At 37.8% G+C, this 19,142-nt stretch overlaps 2 protein-coding genes across 3 annotated transcripts in view; both read left to right on the top strand.

The window, feature by feature from the left end:
- Positions 1-11,755, top strand: part of ranbp2 (RAN binding protein 2) — a 32,640-nt gene extending 20,885 nt beyond the window's left edge. Inside the window, exons 21-30 of one of the 2 annotated variants that reach the window (XM_044130777.1) lie at positions 2,804-2,881; positions 4,500-4,667; positions 5,791-5,877; positions 5,974-6,149; positions 7,218-7,455; positions 7,553-7,642; positions 7,730-7,884; positions 8,725-8,998; positions 9,715-10,055; positions 10,904-11,755. In XM_044130777.1, coding sequence (XP_043986712.1) covers positions 2,804-2,881; positions 4,500-4,667; positions 5,791-5,877; positions 5,974-6,149; positions 7,218-7,455; positions 7,553-7,642; positions 7,730-7,884; positions 8,725-8,998; positions 9,715-10,055; positions 10,904-11,209 — 1,913 coding nt within the window. In that variant the 3' untranslated portion in view covers positions 11,210-11,755. The remainder of the gene's footprint in view (positions 1-2,803; positions 2,882-4,499; positions 4,668-5,790; positions 5,878-5,973; positions 6,150-7,217; positions 7,456-7,552; positions 7,643-7,729; positions 7,885-8,724; positions 8,999-9,714; positions 10,056-10,903) is intronic. The other variant, XM_044130778.1, reaches the window with a different exon arrangement.
- Positions 11,756-12,702: 947 nt separating this feature from the next.
- tpt1 (tumor protein, translationally-controlled 1) lies at positions 12,703-18,686 on the top strand. Its single transcript, XM_044130775.1, has 6 exons — positions 12,703-12,860; positions 13,431-13,504; positions 15,866-16,050; positions 17,104-17,209; positions 17,288-17,404; positions 18,257-18,686. Exons 1-6 carry the CDS (start codon positions 12,833-12,835, stop codon positions 18,257-18,259), a joined length of 513 nt encoding a protein of 170 aa, XP_043986710.1. The 5' UTR covers positions 12,703-12,832; the 3' UTR covers positions 18,260-18,686.
- Positions 18,687-19,142: the final 456 nt, after the last annotated feature.

Below are 19,142 nucleotides of genomic sequence, written 5' to 3'. Positions count from 1 at the left end.
AGACTCCTTTTGGGGGGCACTACTGACTAGCTTTCCAGAAGTGAAGCTAAAGAGCCAATCACACGTGGTTGCTAGGAAAAAGGAATAAACATTTGGCCAATCAGAATAGCTAATTGGGTCCTCAGAATTTTGCTCTTGCCAGAGAAGATGCCGGAATGTTTTGGGTTGCCATGGTGATAAAGTTGAGGGAAAGAATTCACCACCTTACCACAGGGGCGCATTTCATTGGATGATCCCCATTCTACGTGGTAGCGCGTCTACAACTTGCGTGGCCGTCTCACAAACACACACTTCCCGTTACCTAAGCACAGCATAATGGCAGTACTGATACAGCTTTTACACCTCGAAGCCTGATCACTATGCAACGTGTACTGTATCTGACATACACTAAAGATTTTATTTTAGCAGAAAGTAACAGCTTTGGACTAAACTGGACTAAACTGTTACTTGTGTTAGCCACTCTAGCACCAAGTACCGTGTATCAGGCCTTGGCACACTCAAACATTTGCCAACAAACAACAGGAATCACCCACTGATTTCAAAAGTAACCTGCAAAACGATGAATGCCCGACTTACGCAGCCTTGCAAGAACAATAGGCATCAGTGATCTTGTCCACAGCTATATTGATGTAGAGGGTGTGTGGATCTGCCATTTTCCTCATCAAGCGAAAACATTTTCCTGTGACGTGTACAACGTTGGAGGCATCGCGTGGCTCAAACACCTTGATCTCATCCAAAAAAGATGACATGAACTTGTTAGTTTCTCTGTCCATTGTAGTATCTGATATATTGTGAAGATCCAGTAGAAATGATGCACTAATGGAGTCAGAAATACACTGCAGAGAATCAGTCGAAGTGGAAGACGCCATGTTAACATAGAAACAACACGCCGCGAGGCTTTGTTTGTGAGAAGTGGGATTTTCTAGGTTGGTTGTGGGTGGAGCTTGGTAACGTCCATGCAGAGGATTTTACAGATAGCTGGTGAGCTACAGCTTCTGTCTGTCTGCAGGTTTGTTAGTTTTAGCTACGATATTAATCTTTTTTATTTGTTTTTTATTTTTATTTTTATTTTCCTGAGCTACCATCATATGTTCTTTGCTATGAATCAGTAATGGACGTTGCTGTGATTTTATTGAATGCTTTTGTCACTCTGGTTAGCATAAAGCTAATGCTGCTCTGGATAAATGTTTTGGATTTCTGGGTTAAGTTTTTGTTCGTACCTGTGATTGTTTCATCTGATATCGGTGTGTTTTATTTCTTTTAATTGGGAAGGCTTCTGCTGTCTGGTATCATTTGATTCTGTCTAGATTTAATTAAATTTAACCTTTTTGTTCAGAGTTAAACTTCTAGGCAGTCATACATTAGTTTACCATTTTTCACTTTTAGTCTGATTCAGAGCTAGCTTTTGACACTAATTTTACCCTTCATATCATTTTGCTGTATGAATGATTGTGATTTTCCTTGAGCTCATTCGAGTCTTTTATTCTGGACAAAGAAGGGCATCTATTAGCAGAAGTTTATTCACCAGCCGCCACTGGCCTTAATGTATACAAACAAACCAAAGTAGTCAAAATTTAAAAATCCTGCATACACGCTCCTGTTTAGATAACATTCACTCATTCACGTGAACTCAGTATTGTTTTGGGGCTTTTAGTGACAAGAATTAGATGCACAAATTTAAATTCTTTCTAACCAAGAAAGAAGCACTACTCCAAAATGAGAACCTTAAGACACCAGCTGAAATTTGGAGAAAATGTTTTTGGTCACATGAAGTATAAACCGAGCTGAGAAATCCAGGTGAACCAACTGAACCAACTGTCAAACATGGTGGTGTAAGCATCATTCTGGGGGAATGTGTTCCTACCAACACATGTAAATAAAATTGTTGGGTCTATTTTCACTCCCAACTTGCAAGGAATCAACCAAGAACACAAGTTACTTTTCTGCAGAAGAGGGAAGAGAAGCCAGACACAGAGGACCGCAGTCAAACACTGTCTGGGATCAACTCTCAGTCCTCAGCTACCTTTTACTGAAACAGAGTATAACCTAATCACATGAACATTGTAGCTCTAAACAGCTGCAACGAGGCCTAATTGATTACACATCATTTAAATACAAGCTCTTTTCTTCGAGTCTGAGTGTGACTATTGACCTGGCATTGTTTCCTGTGTCTCTCTGTGGATTTCATCTCAGCGAGTCACAAGCTTCTGGTCACCTCTGTCCCCATGTCCTGGAACAGTTAATAATGTACCACAGAAAGAAAAGGAGCCTCGTAAAAACATGAAAAAGAATAATATGAAAACATAACCTTTTAGATAAACTCAAATGGAAGTATTGTAGGATGACTTCCACATTAATCAACTTAAGCCAGAACCTGAACACAGTTGGATGTTTCCAATCAGTTGCATTGGACAGTTTTAGCTTAAAATTTCTGAATTATCTTTTCTATTCTCCATAAGAAGAGTGGTTGAATAATTAGCCAGTAATTATGCCAGATGTTTATTGGTGTATACACAAAGTGTGTAGTTTCCTACATATCAATGTTTGTTGAAAATCAACAATAAATTTAAATTTGTGCACTTGACACTTACTTTTGAAATAAATCCTAGAAAGCCAAACAATACGGTGAGTTTCACACTGATGATGAATTTTAATTATTAAGAGGAGCGCTCTGGGATTTGTTTAAGACTCGGTTGTTACACTCTAACACTTTCTCCCATTTCAACGATCTTGGCATTGTTTTCTGAACATAGCAGCCTCATATTTAGTGTCTCTTCACCAACAACAACCCGTCATCCTTTAGGGCTGGATTTTAGGCTTTTCAAAGATAACCCAATGGCCTTTTGGACCAGCACATCCACCGTCCAATTTGAAAGCGCAGGTACTCTAACTATTGCAGTGTGTGTTAAAACCTCTCAGCTGTCACCTGGCTGGCCCGACTTCAACAAACAATAACCTGTTTGCACGGAGTGGACAGACCAAACAGACTGAAGCTAACATGTTGCATGTCGTGTGTTGAAGTTCAGTCCTTGTTGTCTAACTTAGCAACTGCACAGCATCAGGACGTAAGCATCTTGTTCAAAACAAGCTGTAAAACTAATTACATTTTGTACCTTGTAGGCACCGTATATACAAAAGTAAATAGCTGCTGTTTTTTCCTTTATTTTATCCGTAATTATTTGGATTATTCAGATAATATGCATGCAGTTTTACTAAAAGTGAGGGAGTTTAATATAAAAAATGCCTTTACTTTTTAAAGAATCTGTTCATAACTATCTTTATGTTCATTACAAATGTGAGCAAAACTTTAATAGTCTGCTACTGTCAAAAAAAAATTGCAATAAGAAGCATTATTAAAAAACATGGCACTACTTCCTGTTGTCTTCTTCGTGTTTTCTGCCAGCAGTAACGTCTGGTTGTTGATCACATGACTCGTGTGATGCAAGAAAAATATTTCCATCTCAGTTTTGTTCACAAACAAGCTGTAAAACTGATGACAGTTTTTTCCTTACAGCCACTATATATACAAAAGTGATTTTTTTTTTCTCTTATTTTAACCCAAATTATTTGGATTTCTCACAGATCATATGTATCCAGTTTTACTTAGACTGACTGAATTTCATATAAAAAAAATATCTGTTTATAACTAGCTTCATTTCCATTACAAATGTGAGCAAAACGTTAATATTCTGCCAATGTCACAAAAAAATTGCAATTAGAAACAATTAAAATCACATTTAAATAAGTAATTAAAAAACACGCTGTGCGTTTATTTCACTACTACTTCCTGCTGTCGTCTTCGTGTTTTCTGCCAGCAGTAACATCCGGCTGTTGATCACATGACTTGTGATGCGAAAAAAAATATTTCCAGTGCAGTTTTACGAAATACGCTAATTTTGATACATCCAAAAAAAAACGCCTAATTCTAGCAAAACTTAGTGAAAAACTTGATGGTTTTTTTTTATTTCAGAATTGGCATGTTTCCATTTATGCAAATTACTTTTCATAATTCCAGTTTGTGTGATTATGTGGTCAATGGAAACGCAGCGATTGTCGTGTAAACGTCCAGGTGGTTTTGCATGAAGTGCAGTGTTGAAGCGCAGCAGGAGGCAGTAAAAGTAAAATGTTTCCGGAAAGGTGATCTGAAGGCAGAGGATGTTCCTTCAGGGAGGCACGCACTGTGACATTTTTCACAGAGCCATTTTTAGTGCTGGATCTGCAGCAGCAGCATGAAATGTAATTTGCTGCCTGGCGAGGCATTTGCAGATGATGTGCATATCAGCAGAAGCTAATTAGGGGTTAAGCTCGAATGTTTGTGTAGTTTAATGTCATTGAACTACAACAGGTAGTTTCTCACTGCGGTAAATCACATGCATGCGTTTCGTTGTTGTGCATGTGATTTTACGTTGCTGTGTGAATCTAACACTTGCACTTAAAGCTGCAGTAAATAAATGTGACTTACGAGTCCCTGAAGTAGTGTTGCTGTATCTGTATCATAGGCTCTCCTCAGGCGGCGGCGGGTTCGGATGACGACTCCGATGTGGAGATAGTTTTCGTCAGAGAGCCCACAGCTGAGCAGGCGGCTTTAGCCAGGAAGCTCCTGCTGCCTCTCACCTTCTTCTGCTACAAGAACGAGCCAGGCTACACCAGCGATGACGAACCCGATGGTGAGACCTGATGTTGATTTATGAAAAGTGCAAAACAAACAAAACTACTTTCTCCACCTTGATTGTGATGCATCCTGTACAACCCTACTAAACATCAAGCGAATCTATTGAGGAAAAGCATAATTTTCCACAAATATCAACATCTGATAGAGGAAAATGTACCCACACTCATTCAAGAGTTTTGTTTTTCTCTATTTAAAACATAAAAATAGATGTAAAAGTTTACTGGTTCAAAAATTACAACCAATTTACTATTTTCAAAATGTTAAGTTGTGGCATTTGTGGCTCTAAACAACTTTATTTAGTAAAAACGGCTCTTTGGATTGTAAAGGTTGTTGTGGTTAAAATCTAAATAGATGATTTTAAATTTTAAGTGTCAACAAGTCCAAGCTTGCATCCAAATCAACATAAATATAATAAAGTATAATCCTAAACCAAATCTACCAGAAAGTTAGTGGAGTCGTTTTCACAATCTGATGGATTTCGAGCATTTATGGAATATGTTGGTTTAATATCAAAAATGCATTAATTTAATAATTCACACTAATACAACCTAGTTTCTGTTTTTTCTGAAACATACTAAACACTTTTCTAACACAGGTGAAAAAAGCTTTAGAATTATAAAACTAAAATTTTTCATCCACGTTGAAATAAGTTAGAAGCTGATCAAAATCTGCTGTTAATTTCGCCTGGATTAGCAAGTCAATCTGAACAAATTAGGATTTTTAGTTGGTGAATTTCCATCTGTTTGTTTAATGGAACAAAGATATGCTGCTGCAGTTTGTTAATTGTCATAATCCACTACATTTGCTTGTTTAAATCTGTACCAAATATGATTTTGTTTTTGCTGGTATTGTATTTAAGGAGGCTGTTTACAGACTTTTAATACCGTTTTGTTTTTGCATGCTTGATCAGCAGATTTAGAAATGCAATCCGCCTTTACTTTTTTACTTTTGGTTTTGTATTATTCGGTTTATTTTTACACCATTATTAGCGTAACGTGAAGATGCAAACTGTTAATAACAGGTAATTCAATGGAAAGCAGAATTGTGAGCTAAAATTTAATATACCAACTAAACTTAAAAATGGCAGAATTTTACAGAATTTCTTTTTGTATGGTTAGATGAGGACTTTGAGTCGGCTGTAAGAGCCTTGAATGGAAAGCTTTACCCAGATCCTCCTGGAGCAGCAGTAGCAGTCTGTGCTGAGGGTAAGCCACTCAAACTTTATCACACTACTGTCAGAACAGCCACTAAAACACATTTGAGTAATTCTCCGTCACTCCGAACCTCTGTGCTGCTCTCAGAGCCAGACTGCCAGTTTGTTTGGGAGAAGAAACCAACGCCAGAGGAAGAGGAGCGGGCGAAGAGCCTCCAGCTTCCCCCGACGTTCTTCTGCGGCCTGAGCGCCACAGACAGCGAACCGGACAGCGAGGAGCCTGAAGACTTTGAGACGGAGCTACGCAAAGCCCAACAAGACCTGGTAATGGGTCACGTGGGAAGAGTTTTATATTTTCACCTGATTTTTCCTCTTCTGACAATCTTTAAGGGGAACTATTATGCAAAATTCACATTCTGTGAGTTTTTATATTTGCTTTTGGGTCTCAATTGCTTCTAAAAATGACGCAAAAGCTTAAACAACCAAACGTTTAATGTTTTTTGGTGTCCAGAAAATGAGCCGTATCAAAAACCTCGCCACTGTCAAGTGACCTTCCATTGGCAGGTCTCCGTTACCTAGCAACCTCAACAAGCCCCAGCTTGTTACCTAGCAACCCATGCAGAGCTCCAGCATGTTTTCTCAGCTGGTTTTATTGCTGCACAATTTCTGCTGGAAAAGACAAGTGTTTTGTTATTGACTTGCCACCCAGAAACTTCTGGCTGCAATCTTGTTGTTTGTGCAGGAGGCTCAACTTTTGCTTTTCAAAGATGTATGGTTGTATGATGGCGCATCTGTTTGCACAGATGCGCCATCATACACTCACATTTTCAAGTGAGTGTAAAGGTTGAGTTGGGGGTGTGGAAGCAGCAGATTATTTTGATTTAAAGTGACAGGAGGCCCTAAAACAGATCAAAATAGGCTGAACTGAGCAGAGTAAAATGTCACCTAACAATTCTTTTGTGCAAAATAATTAAGGAACATCTGACTTAACATTCGAGAGGTTTTTGACACAGCTGCTTTTCTAGACACCAAAAAAACAGCTGAATTTTTTATTTTACTTTTTAAGGGGTTGGTCTGTTTTAGAAACAGTCGAAATGAAACTACAAAAATGTACAAAAAGTGAATTTTGTCCCCTTTAAGTATTATTTTTCAGTCAAATTCAATCTGTTTTATTTGTATATTTCCACATTAACATGAAAAAATGTTAAATATTACTTTTAAAAGTATTCATCAAATACAGAGAACGTTATAGTATTTAAAGTTTATTAATGGATAGTTTTATTAATACTCCACTGTCTGTGGTCAACTTTAAATCTACTGTCACTTTCTCACCTGCTACTTTTACAGCAACACGCTGATCAGAACGCCATTAAATAATGAAACTTTCTTCAGGTTGCCCAGTTAAACAGAGGTGAGCCGGTCTCCAGCGATCCTGCAGAACCCTCACAGGCCTCAGGCCCGTTGACCAGCAGAGCAGAACCTGCAGACGGCAGACCCACACCAGACGATCAGCCAGGAGAAAAACCCACAGACACTCAGGGTGAAACTCCCAGCAGCAGCTCTCCTATCGACCTGTCCACTAAGAAGAGCCCAGAACCAGAGTCCAGAACCGACACCACAGCTGCTCACGGTACAGACTTTAGTTTAAAAGATAACCTGATTTTCACCAACATTTTTCTGGTCAGAATCAGAATAATTTAATTAAAAATCCCGTTTATTTTCCTCAGATTCTTCCTCCTTTGGCTTCAACTCAGTCGCTGGGTTTTCGTTTGCTGACCTCGCCAAAAACACTGACGGATTCGCATTTGGATCTAAAGGTTTGTCCTAGCAGAACCTTCGCCAAGATTCTCTTTTCCACTGTTCTGAAATAATTTAATTATGCCTGACGCTCTGTCCTAAATCAGATGCCAATTTCTCCTGGGCGAATGCCGGAGCGACTGTGTTTGGAGCTGCGGCTCCCACTGAGGCAAAAACCACGGCCGCCGAGGAGGGAAGTGATGAAGAGGAGGCCTCCAGCAACGTGGATATCTACTTTGAGCCCATCGTTTCTCTACCTGAGGTGCCTTCAAACACGCTCCTAATTTTTATGGTTAAAATATTTAAGATCTCAGCGCTGGAGGATATTATTTAAAAATTAAAATCTCTCCTTTTTTTTCTTTTCAGATCAGATTTTAGTTTGGGATTTTTTCTAAGTTTTCTGAGAAAAACTTAGAAAAAAGGTTTCTAAGTTTCAACGTTTATTTCTAAACGTTAAGAAAATAGTTTCAAAAAGTGGCTTTGTTGACAATTTCACCAGAAAAACATCTTAAAATCACAAAGAAGAAAATCTTTTTAATGAGAACAAAGTTGGGATATATTTAATGTCTGACCAGTTAAGAACTGGTGTGATTCTTTCTTCGAAAAAGACAAAGTTCTTTGTCCAGTTGTTTCAACATCCTGTAATTTCATGTAAATTTGTAAAAAAAAAAAAAAAAAAATCTATTAAGGTTTAAATGTAAAACTTTCACTGGAGTTTAACTTCACAAGATGCTCAACATTCCTGATTGAAATTTTTCATTTCTTTTTGTTGAAATTCTCATAGAATTACTACTTTTTTCTCCATTGTTGTGCAGCTGTTCTCTTGTACTATAATTATCTTATTCTCTAAATTAAAAATAAGAAATGTTAGTTTGCTCTGAATATTCTGTCCCTGAGATGATCTGAACTCAGAGTGTAAATAAATAGAAACTTGTAAAACACGCTCGTCAAACTAAGGAAACTCAAAAATTCCTTTTTTGGGGGAAAGAAAATCCAGATTTTCTCAAAGCTAAATATACAAAAACCAAAATTTTAATTAATCGAAAATTAATTTCGAGAAGTGAGCCCATTCTGACCTCTAAGCGTTTTTTACTCTTTTCAGGTGGAGACGAAATCTGGCGAGGAAGATGAGGAAATCTTGTTTAAAGAGCGAGCCAAGCTCTACCGATGGGACCGCGACCTCGGCCAGTGGAAAGAGCGCGGCATGGGAGACCTCAAGATCCTCTTCCACCCGGCCAAACACTTCTACCGGATCCTGATGCGAAGAGACCAGGTGCTGAGGGTTTGTGCCAACCACACCATCTCAGAGTCCATGGAGCTGAAACCCATGAACACCTCCGCCAACGCGCTCGTCTGGACCGCCACAGACTACTCGGGTACAAACACTTAAATGGGGGAAACTATGAGTCAAAGTTCACATTTTGCATGTTTTTGTGCTTCAATTTGGGTTTCTAAAAATAGCCCAAGCGCTTTACAAACAAAATACCCATTAAGTTGAATGGAAGGGCACAAGTAAGAGGGCACTGCCCCTCAAGTAGCAACCTCAGCAGAGTTCTGTTCGTTACCTAGCAACCTCAGCAGAGTTCCGTTCGTTACCTAGCAACCTCAGCAGAGTTCCATTCGTTACCTAGCAACCTCAGCAGAGTTCCGTTCGTTACCTAGCAACTTAAACAGAGCTTCTGCTGGTTTTGATGCTGTACGTGCTACTGAAAAAGACTAGTATTTTTGACTTGTCATTCAGAAACCGCTCTCTATATTCTTGTTGGTTGTGCAGGAGGCTCTACTTCTGCTTTTCGAAGACGTACGGTTGAATAATTAAAAACTGTTCAAGGGAATGCGATTATTTCTTCATTTTAAGCAGTAAAATGTTTTTCTTATTTAGAAAAACATTTTTTATATTCAACATCCTTAAGTGGTTTTAAATGAGAAATTTGCCAAATGTTCCTCTTGTTTTTTTTATTCGTAAGTGATTAATAAAATAATGGTCAGCTGCAGCCCTATTACAAAATGTGAAAAGGTTAAATGAATATGAATACTAATATACTTTGTGTATCTAATGAGAAAATGTTGTGGGTTTTGCTTCCTCCGTCAGATGGTGAAGGTGTGGTGGAGCAGCTGGCAGCCAAGTTCAAAACCTCAGAGATAGCCGAGTCGTTCAGGAAGACCTTCTGCGAATGTCAGAGCCGCATCGGCCAAACCGGCGACGACGCCTCGGCGCTGTCCAGAGTGCAGGAACACTCCAGAGACACGAACCCGCTGGTGTTCCTCAGGGTGGCAGCCGACGGCGAGCCGCTGGGCTCCATCACCATCGAGCTTTTCTCCCACATCGTCCCCAAAACGGCGGAGAACTTCAGAGCGCTGTGCACCGGAGAGAAAGGCTTCGGCCTCCAGAACTCCGTCTTCCATCGGGTCATACCGGACTTCATGTGTCAGGTGAAAGAATCACAGCTTGAAGAAGTTGTTTAATTCGCTGATAGTATGACCTAAGGCTGGGAGGATTAACTGAATTTATCGTGATGAATCAATTATTGAAATAATCATCTAATTTAGTAATTGATTAGCCATTAACTGGAGAATACAGACTGAAAATAAAAGGCAGTTTTCTGAAAGAACAACACATTTAGAGCAGCAATTAAGCCAAAATTATACAACAAATTTTGCATTTAAGATAAAAAAAAGTTCTATGTAGAACTACTTAAGTGGAAGTTTAGCTTCACCTCGGTCGAATTATCTAAAAAATATTCATATATACGCCTCATGTTAGGGCTGGGCAAAATGGCTTAAAATAAAGTATTCAATTTTAAATTTCAAGCTTTTAATCTTTTTATTTTATTTTAATTTTTAAATTGTTTCTTTTCTGAATGAAAAATATGCAGATGTGCCTAAAAATGTTTTTAATTAATTGTCAGAATAGTCAATAGATTCATGAATATTTAGTTGCAGCTCTAGTGTTTAGTAAAAATCCTATTTTTATTCATTTCTAGAGAATTCTCTTGTTTTTCTTTTTACATTTGTTTTAGATTTTTTCCTGTTATAGTCAGAAAAAAAAACATACCTTGCAATCCAAAAACCCAAAACTCACTCTGTCCCACACACACAAAAAATAAGTTTAAATGTCACTGTGTAACTAGATATACCAAATAGATTTTAAATCTCAATCAGATTTTTCTGGTAAAATAAATGTTATTTACCGACAGTCAGATGATTTTATGTTAAAACAGCTTGCTATACAGTGTTTAGATTCACAAGCTTGATCAATCTTCTACTTCCTGTCGCTTCAGGGAGGCGACATCACCAAAAGTGACGGCACCGGGGGCAAATCCATCTACGGCGCCGCGTTCGAGGACGAAAACTTCGACGTCAGGCACACGGGGCCGGGCATCCTGTCGATGGCGAACCGTGGGCGGGACACCAACAACTCGCAGTTCTTCATAACGCTGAAGAAAGCTGAACATTTGGACTTCAAACACGTGGCGTTCGGCTACGTTCGGGACGGGATGAGCGTGGTGCAGCAGATGGGAGAGCTGGGCACGAAGGGCGGAGCTCCCGCCAAGAAGCTGGTCGTCACAGAGTGCGGACAGCTGTAGCTGCTCGGGTGGGAAGGTCCAGACCGTCGGCCTGGTTTGGGTTGGAATGAAGTCGATTAGAAGCTGGGAAAACTGCGAGGTCCAATGTACTTCCTGGATGATTTGGAAACCTCAGTGGAGTCACGTTGGTGGGAGGCTTTCGCAGCAACATCACTGCATCACTGCTGTTGCATTTTAATCATTTCTCAGATGTTTATTTTTCATGCGTGTATAATTGTAAATGGAACACTTCTTATTGTTTTTGGTTATTTCTGTCTATGTGTTGTCCCACTTTTTTATTTGTTTTGAGGGATTATTAAACATACTTCAGCTTCGTTTGGTTTGTTTCCACCACCCACCACCACAGACGTACGTTTCCCTGTTTGTTTTTCTGTCAGTGAAATTAATTCACAGTGCATATAATTGGACTTTTACCAGCTGAAATAATCTCACCGCAGATTGGTTTGGGGATTCAGCAACTGTACAGATTGAGATTCCCAAGAAAAGTTGCTTGTTGTACTGGAATAATTTGCTGATGATTGAGAAATAAATTTGCTTTACACGTAATGCGTGACTCATGTTTATATGCAATTATAATTTTGGGTTAATTGCTGATTTTCATCAGTGAAAACATTTTGATGACTGTTTTCCACTACAGCGTGTTCTACCACAAATCAAAATTTCATAATCTGATATCAACTGTGACAAAATTTGAAGGACTTGGTGGCGTATATAGACTTTTACAAGTTTAAGTCAGCTACAACTTTTCCTCTCAGTATTCCAATTGTAGTTCATGTGGAAGAGGATTACAGCTTTAATCCGACATGCAAAAGGAAAATTGGAAATTTGAAATTAAACTTTTCTAACTTTTAATTACTCACCCTATTGGCTAATTGACTCACATTAGGGCTAAACAACGTTTAGTTGTGAGTTTGGAGAGTTGTAATTGCATAAATATAGAAAATGGTGTAAACCCCCCCCCCAAAAAAAACAAACATTGGTTGGCTAAATTTTTTCAGAATGGTTCCCTTAGATGATGTTTTAGGGATTTGAAGAAAATATTAGAATTTTGACTTTTCAGTGGCCATAATTCTGTAAGTTAACCTTTTTGTTACGGAAATGTGAAATTTCACACACATTTGGCTCATGGGTCCAAATTAGAGCTTTAGTTGTGATGTTGGAAAGCTGTAGTTGAATAAATATTTAAAATGGTGTCAAAAACTGTTAGTTTTGGGGACGTTTTCCCAGAGTGATTCCATTTTAGATTGTTTAAGGGACTAGCTTGAGAAAATGTCAGAATTCTAAGATTAAAGTTGTTTTTTCTACTGGCTTTAATTGTCTTCTGTGAGTTAACCATTTTTGTAATATTTTGGTACATGGAAATTTTACATTTCGAAATTTGTAAATTAAAATCACGTCGGTGCGGTTTTTTCGGCAAATTACTCGGGGAAACACCGTTGTTGTACCACTGTTGGCCACCACTCCCGGGTGGCAGCAGAGCGCGGAGCCGCGGTTAAGTCTCGGTGACATCAGCAGGATGTAAATGCAGCGGCTCGTGGCCTGATCGCTCTTTTTCCTCTGCTGTGCTGTAGGAGCGGTTGGCCTGCTCTCTGTCTCTGAAGATTTTAACACCCAAGCCGCAAAATGATCATCTACAAGTGCATCATCAGCAGTAAGTAGCCGCCGTCGAAGATGTATTTTACGTTGTTAGTCGCTGTTGCGGTCGTGAGAGTTTAATTTAGTTTCCAGTGTGTGGTTTGAGTTAGCTCAACTAGCCGGCTAACTCGTGTGTATCAATTGAGAAGTTAGCGGTAACGGAGAAAAAAAAATCACCGGCGAATCATAGGATTACACACCCTTTTTTATACTCGTACGTTTATATTATGGCTTTAACTACACATCTGTATTCAATATTATAAAGTTATAAGTGTATACAACTGTATCGGAAGCAGTTAGGTGGCTAAGTTTTAGCAGAACGGCTGCTTTGGATGTTGTAATTGGGCTTAGTTTCAGTGAATGATGTGGCCTTTCTGCCGCAAGTAACTGCTACTGCTGTTAGCCATCGGGAGATTTTATGACTTTTACATTGGGGATGTGCTACAAAGTATGACTTCGGTCGCGAAATGAATTTATTTCACAAGCAGGGAGCGTGTTTCCCTTTTAGCGGATGGCGCACCCAGCTGTTCGTCTGTTCGCTTTGTTTTAAGTTTCCTCTCTTTTTACTCCCCCTTTCTTCCAACAGATGATGAGATGTTCTCAGATACCTTCAAAGTAAAAGAAACTGATAGCGGAATCTTCTTTGAAGTTGAAGGAAAGGTGAGTTCAGAATGTAATCTAATTGATTACTCATAACAATTGAAACTGATTTTAACTCGCTATTCTCTTAGCAGCAGATAACTGCTCCGGTTGAGAAAAAAAATCACTTTACTGGTTGTTTTTCATGTTTGGCCCACTTTTATTGGGATTTTACTTTTGGTAGTAGTGTTTGGGGTGGGGTGAGACTCTCTGCTCCTCTGCAGTCTGAAACCAGTTCTACAACTCTGACCCAATGCGCATTTAAAGTCTTTACCAGCAACAGGGCTGGTATGCAGTTATAGGTGTGTGACCATCTGGAATAAAAATACAAGCAGTTTTACTTAGTTTTGAAGTTGTCCAGTTATATTTGAAGAAATTCAGCAAAATGAGATTGACCTTCTGTTCTTTAAATTGTTTAAAAATACAAACTCTCCTCACCTGTTAACTGTTGGGACATTTTTATTGATTCACTCTTTTTGCACTTTACCAGACTCCTCAATAGGTTCAAAGACACCAAACATAACGCAGAGCCTAAAAACAGAAGAGTTTAGATCGAAACATAAAGCCGTCACTGATGCAGCTTTTATTTACATCCGCATTGGCTGATGTTCGTCTCTTATATCTGTGTTGAAATGATGAGCAAAACAGAAGTTTTTGTTTTTTTTAGGTGTAAGTATTCACTTTAAGTAATCACCTTAAAGTAATAAAAGTGTGAAGAAATGTAAAAATTATTTTAATCAGATAAAGATTTGAAATCACTTTTTAAATAAGACAATAAACATTATATTGCCTAAAATGTTCCTTCTACATAGATTTGATGATTTGTGGCGAAAGATGCATCTGCAGCTAGAAATACTTCAACAAGTGAAAAGCTCAATCTTTTCTGCTTCACTTAACAATAACACAGTGAAATCTATTTATTTATTGATTATCTAGTTATTAATTGGATACCTAAAGGAGCTTACAGGGAGTTTTTTTTCTCAGTTTAAACCAGGTGAAGTTAAAACTGACACTTGAGGAATTCTGGCTGGAACATATTTACAGATGAGGGATGTTTTTCATCTTAAATGTAATATTGTCTGTAGTTTGGCATTAATTACTGCTGTTATTCTAGCATATAGTCTGCTTAAGAGTTTGTATACTCCAGTTAATTACTCAATTAGTTGACGACTGTTTGAATAATCAATTAATCTGATTAAAGGCTTCAGGCAAAGCAGCATTAATATCTATCAATATGGGCCCAACTTTTCTTATTGATGAATCTGTAGAGAATGGTTTAGGAGTCCGGACATTAACGCAACGTGAGACAGTCTGTTGTTTCTCATTTAACTCAAAAATGATTTAAAAAAAGTTAAGTTTACTTTTTAAGACCTAATTCACTTCCAAGAACTCCAGCATAAAAACCCTTAAAACAGTAAAACTACTGGGAAATCGCTAATATATGGCATCATTTTGTAGTTAACCGTAGTTCATTTTAGTCCATAATGTCTCTCTGATTGGACTTTATTTTTAGTTTTGGCAGCTGGTTTTAAACCGAGGTCTGTAGAAAGTAAATGTTTCTAATTAAAAGCCAAAATATAAATTGCAATTTGCTTATGAAGTGAAGAAACTCGTAACAGTTTATAGCAGTTCATTATTGTGTAGATTCTTTGTTTGAGTGGAGTTGATGTAAAGATTGTGAAAATAAGGGCAGTTTGATTATTTTTATTGGTTTGAAATGTCAAACACCAACAATAAAAGAAAATCTCAGGTTTGTTTTTTTTTTTCCATACCAGATCCCATTTTAATTTTATTCTTCCTTTTTGATGCTTTTTAAAACCAAAAAAGAGAAATTACAGATGAATATTTATATATTTCATTCATTGGATCTCAGTGTTTGAATATGAGAATTGTTGATTACAGGAATGTTACCAAAATATTCACAGAATAAAGATTTAATTTTACCAGAAAAATGTCAAGTTTATTTAGCCATTAAAATTTGACTAAATTAATGATGAAATAATTCTGTATCTCTATAAACTGATACCAAAGTAAAACTTCACAGGATGCTCAGCATTCCTATTTCAAAATTATTATTTTTCATGTTGGCGTTCTCATAAAATTACTTAATTCTTAAAATTTTATGACTTAATTCTGGTAATAATGGCTTTATTCTCACTTTATTTCCACTTTATTGTTACAATGTTATAACTTTATTCTGATGATTAAGGATAAAAATGAAATAAAAAAAATTGTAGCCTGGCTCTAATAGTCGTAGAGTCGATCTGAATTCAAACAAGATCTGGAGATGGAGACAACACAACCCAGATTTCAGCCACCAAGAAGCGGCGTAATCTGTGAAAATGATGCAGCCGCTGTTTGTCTTCCTCCTCTTCCTCCCAGACGGTGACCAGGACAGAGGGGTTTGATGACGCTTTGATTTCAGCCAACGCCTCTGCAGAGGAGGCGTGCGAAGGCAACGAGTCGGCCACCGTCTCCGGCGTCGACATCGTCCTCAACCACAAGCTGCAGGAGACCGGCTTCGACAAGAAGCAGTACATGGCCTACATCAAGGAATACGTCAAGGCGTGAGTTGTGTTTGTGAATCACTTGAAATGAGATTAAAATGTTGGTTTAGAGCAGGAGTGTTGAACTCATTTCCATTCTGGGCTTCATCAGGTTGTGGAAGAATGTAAAATAAAACCCTTTAAGAAGCTGTTAAAATATTAATAAACACCTGAGTATTCGATAAGTTCTTCCTCAAATTAAATGTGTAGAACATCCAGGTTTTCAGGATTATTATTATTATTATTTTTTTTTTTTTGCGATCAAAATAACTAATTTAGAAATGTTGACAAGGAATTCTGCAATATTTGCACTTATCAATGAATGTGAGATTTTTGGTACATTCATTGATAAGTGTTTACCTGCCACATCAACTACAGACTAACTGGAAATCAAGAAAGGTTGAGGCAGCGGTGGAGTAAAAGTAAGAAATACTGCCACCTGCAGGTCGGAGTCTGTATCCCTCAAGTCCAACGTTGTAGACCAAATTAAACTCTTGTTCCACAGAGAGCGTCGATGTCAGTCTGGAGACCGCCAATATAAAACAGAAAATGCTGCAAAATATGTAAAGCATCATCAGCTTTACAGTTTTTCTTAAATATTTCATAATTATTAATTTACCTCATACCATCTGCTTTTAGATGGCCATGAGTTCTGCAGTGGAATATTTTATTATATAATAAATTATGACTTTATTGCCAACAAATACAACTTTTCAACAAATAATTATAAAAAAAAGTGTAATATTTTATATTAATCGCATCAGTTATGTCTTTTTGCTTCCACAGGAGTGCTGCTGGATTTATTATTATTTTTATTTTTTCTTGCTGCAGAAATGTTTCTATTTCTTTCTAGTTTGAGGAGCAAAGCAGCTTGATGGATTTGACTGGCAGCCAATCAGAAATAACATTTAAATAAATAATTTTAACTCGCATTTTATAAATTGAGACTATGATGAAAAATGTAATACGGTTTTTTATTTTTATTAGTATTTTGTATGCTTTTCCTCATCGTCTCTCCACCTTTGAGGCCTAAAAACTCTGTTTGTAGGTTGTTGATGGTGTTTGTGTGCGCAGGGTGAAGGCCAAGCTGCAGGAAACCAATCCTGACAGAGTGGAGAGCTTCATGGCTGAGGTCCAGCCAGAAGTCAAGAGGATCCTCGGCAACATCAAGAACTATCAGGTAGCTCCAGGTTGACGAAACGACTCGTTTTTGTCACTTTGTTTGCAGAAACTTTCCTGATGCACGTTTTCTCCTCAGTTTTTTACAGGGGAGTCCATGAACCCGGAGGGCATGGTGGGCCTGCTGGACTACCGTGAGGACGGCGTCACGCCGTACATGCTTTTCTTCAAAGACGGCCTGCTGGTTGAGAAATGCGTACGTACTTCGTATGATGACGAAACCTTATTTAAAGGGGCAGCACCATGCAAAACGTTTGAGCTTTACGTCATGTTATGTGTTGCTTTGGGAAATCCTTTAATCTCCATGGCAACCATTCAGCTGTCCAAAACGCCTGGGTGGACGTAGGTCCTCCTCCTTCAGCTCCTTCAGACTAGCCAGCAATAATTGGCAAACGCATACAAGCTGCTTCTCAGTGCAATGCTGGTGAAAACGTTGCACTAAAACAACGACATTTCAAGGAGTTAAATTACTTTTAAGTCTTATCTGACATAGTTTGGCAGATTACCCAAAACCTGTCCTCAAGTAAGAGTAGTACTACTTCAACAACATATTTTTACTCAAAGAGCAAAAAAGTATTTGATAAATTGATCAGTTACTCAGTACTTGAGTAGAATTTTTACCAATCAGTTTATAGTTAAAAGCTTCGTCGTCAGACCAAAATCTAAGTTTTTTTAAGGACGAAAATTATAAGTACCAAAAAATAGATAAAAAGACAAAAGATTTTTCCTAATCAGTTTATTAAAATAAAAAAAGTCTTATGAAACTTTAATAAAAACTGCAGGTCTGTCTGGTAAATTTTTGGTTAAAACTTGTTTATTTACTTGTTTGTTTTTCATTCAGTGAGCAGAGAATCAATTTTACTCAAGTAAAAGTAGAGTAGAAAAAAAACCTCCTTAAAAGTAAATATTTTCAAAAAAGCTACTCAAGTAAATATAACTAGTTACCATTAGCATGGCGCCATTTTATAGCACAAACACACAGTGCTGCCCCTCTAACAATTGACTCCATGGCAACAGAAATAACTTGATTTTCCGTTTCTGTTCACAGTAACTACCTGGAACATCATCTGCTGTGTAATTGACTGCTGCTCCCCAAAAAGCCCCCAAACGCAGACTGCTGGAGCGTTACTCTACATCATGTCTGAACGGATCCTCGTCCTGTCCACACTGTGGCCCGCAGCACCACTAAAACTGTGGGGAATCTATTGCCATTTGGTCACCAAATACAGTTTTTAACTTTCTTTTTTTGCAGTATTTTTTTTGTTTTCCTTTTGGGCCAGCGCTCATGTTGAAAACGAAACGGCAGGACAGAAAGTGAAGCTCCGACTCTGGCTGCAAAGCAGTTTTTTTCTGTTTTAGCATCAAGTTTGACATCCATGGCCTTCATCATGCTTGGGTTTCTGGCTGTGTTAAACGAGTCCATCTCCAATGCAAAGACTTCAGGTTCAATTTGAAAATAAAAAGTACCTCTACTTTAAGTTTCTCTCATTTTCTGGGGCGGGGGGAACATTTACGGTATTAGCTGTGACTGGAAATTTCTTTCTGCCTTTACGGAGTTTTCTACAAATCCTGCATGTTTGATTCTCATGACTAAAAGATTCATATAAAATCCCATCTGGCAAGGAGAAAGGTAAACAAATGTAGTTTAAACTACAATGAGATGCTTCCAGTATTTTACAATAAATTAATTAATTTTCTCTAAATATTGCAGAAATGTTTGGTTAAGTGATTAATTTAAAATATAGTTGTAAAAAAGCCATTTTTAGGTTTAGCTACTTTTGCTACAAAAATGAAAGCTGGCTATATTTTTAATTTTGTTTTACATATTTACATAATCTATCAGTGCTGATAACAGGTTTAAATTTGTAACCCTGCTTTAATCCTGAGTCATCAGAACATTGATTTAATCATACAATTTAACCATTTTTTATGTT

This window comes from Gambusia affinis, linkage group LG11 (assembly GCF_019740435.1).
Source record: "Gambusia affinis linkage group LG11, SWU_Gaff_1.0, whole genome shotgun sequence".
Classification (NCBI taxonomy): domain Eukaryota; kingdom Metazoa; phylum Chordata; class Actinopteri; order Cyprinodontiformes; family Poeciliidae; genus Gambusia; species Gambusia affinis.
Note: the sequence above shows the minus strand (reverse complement) of the source record. Positions and strands in the feature narration are given on the sequence as shown.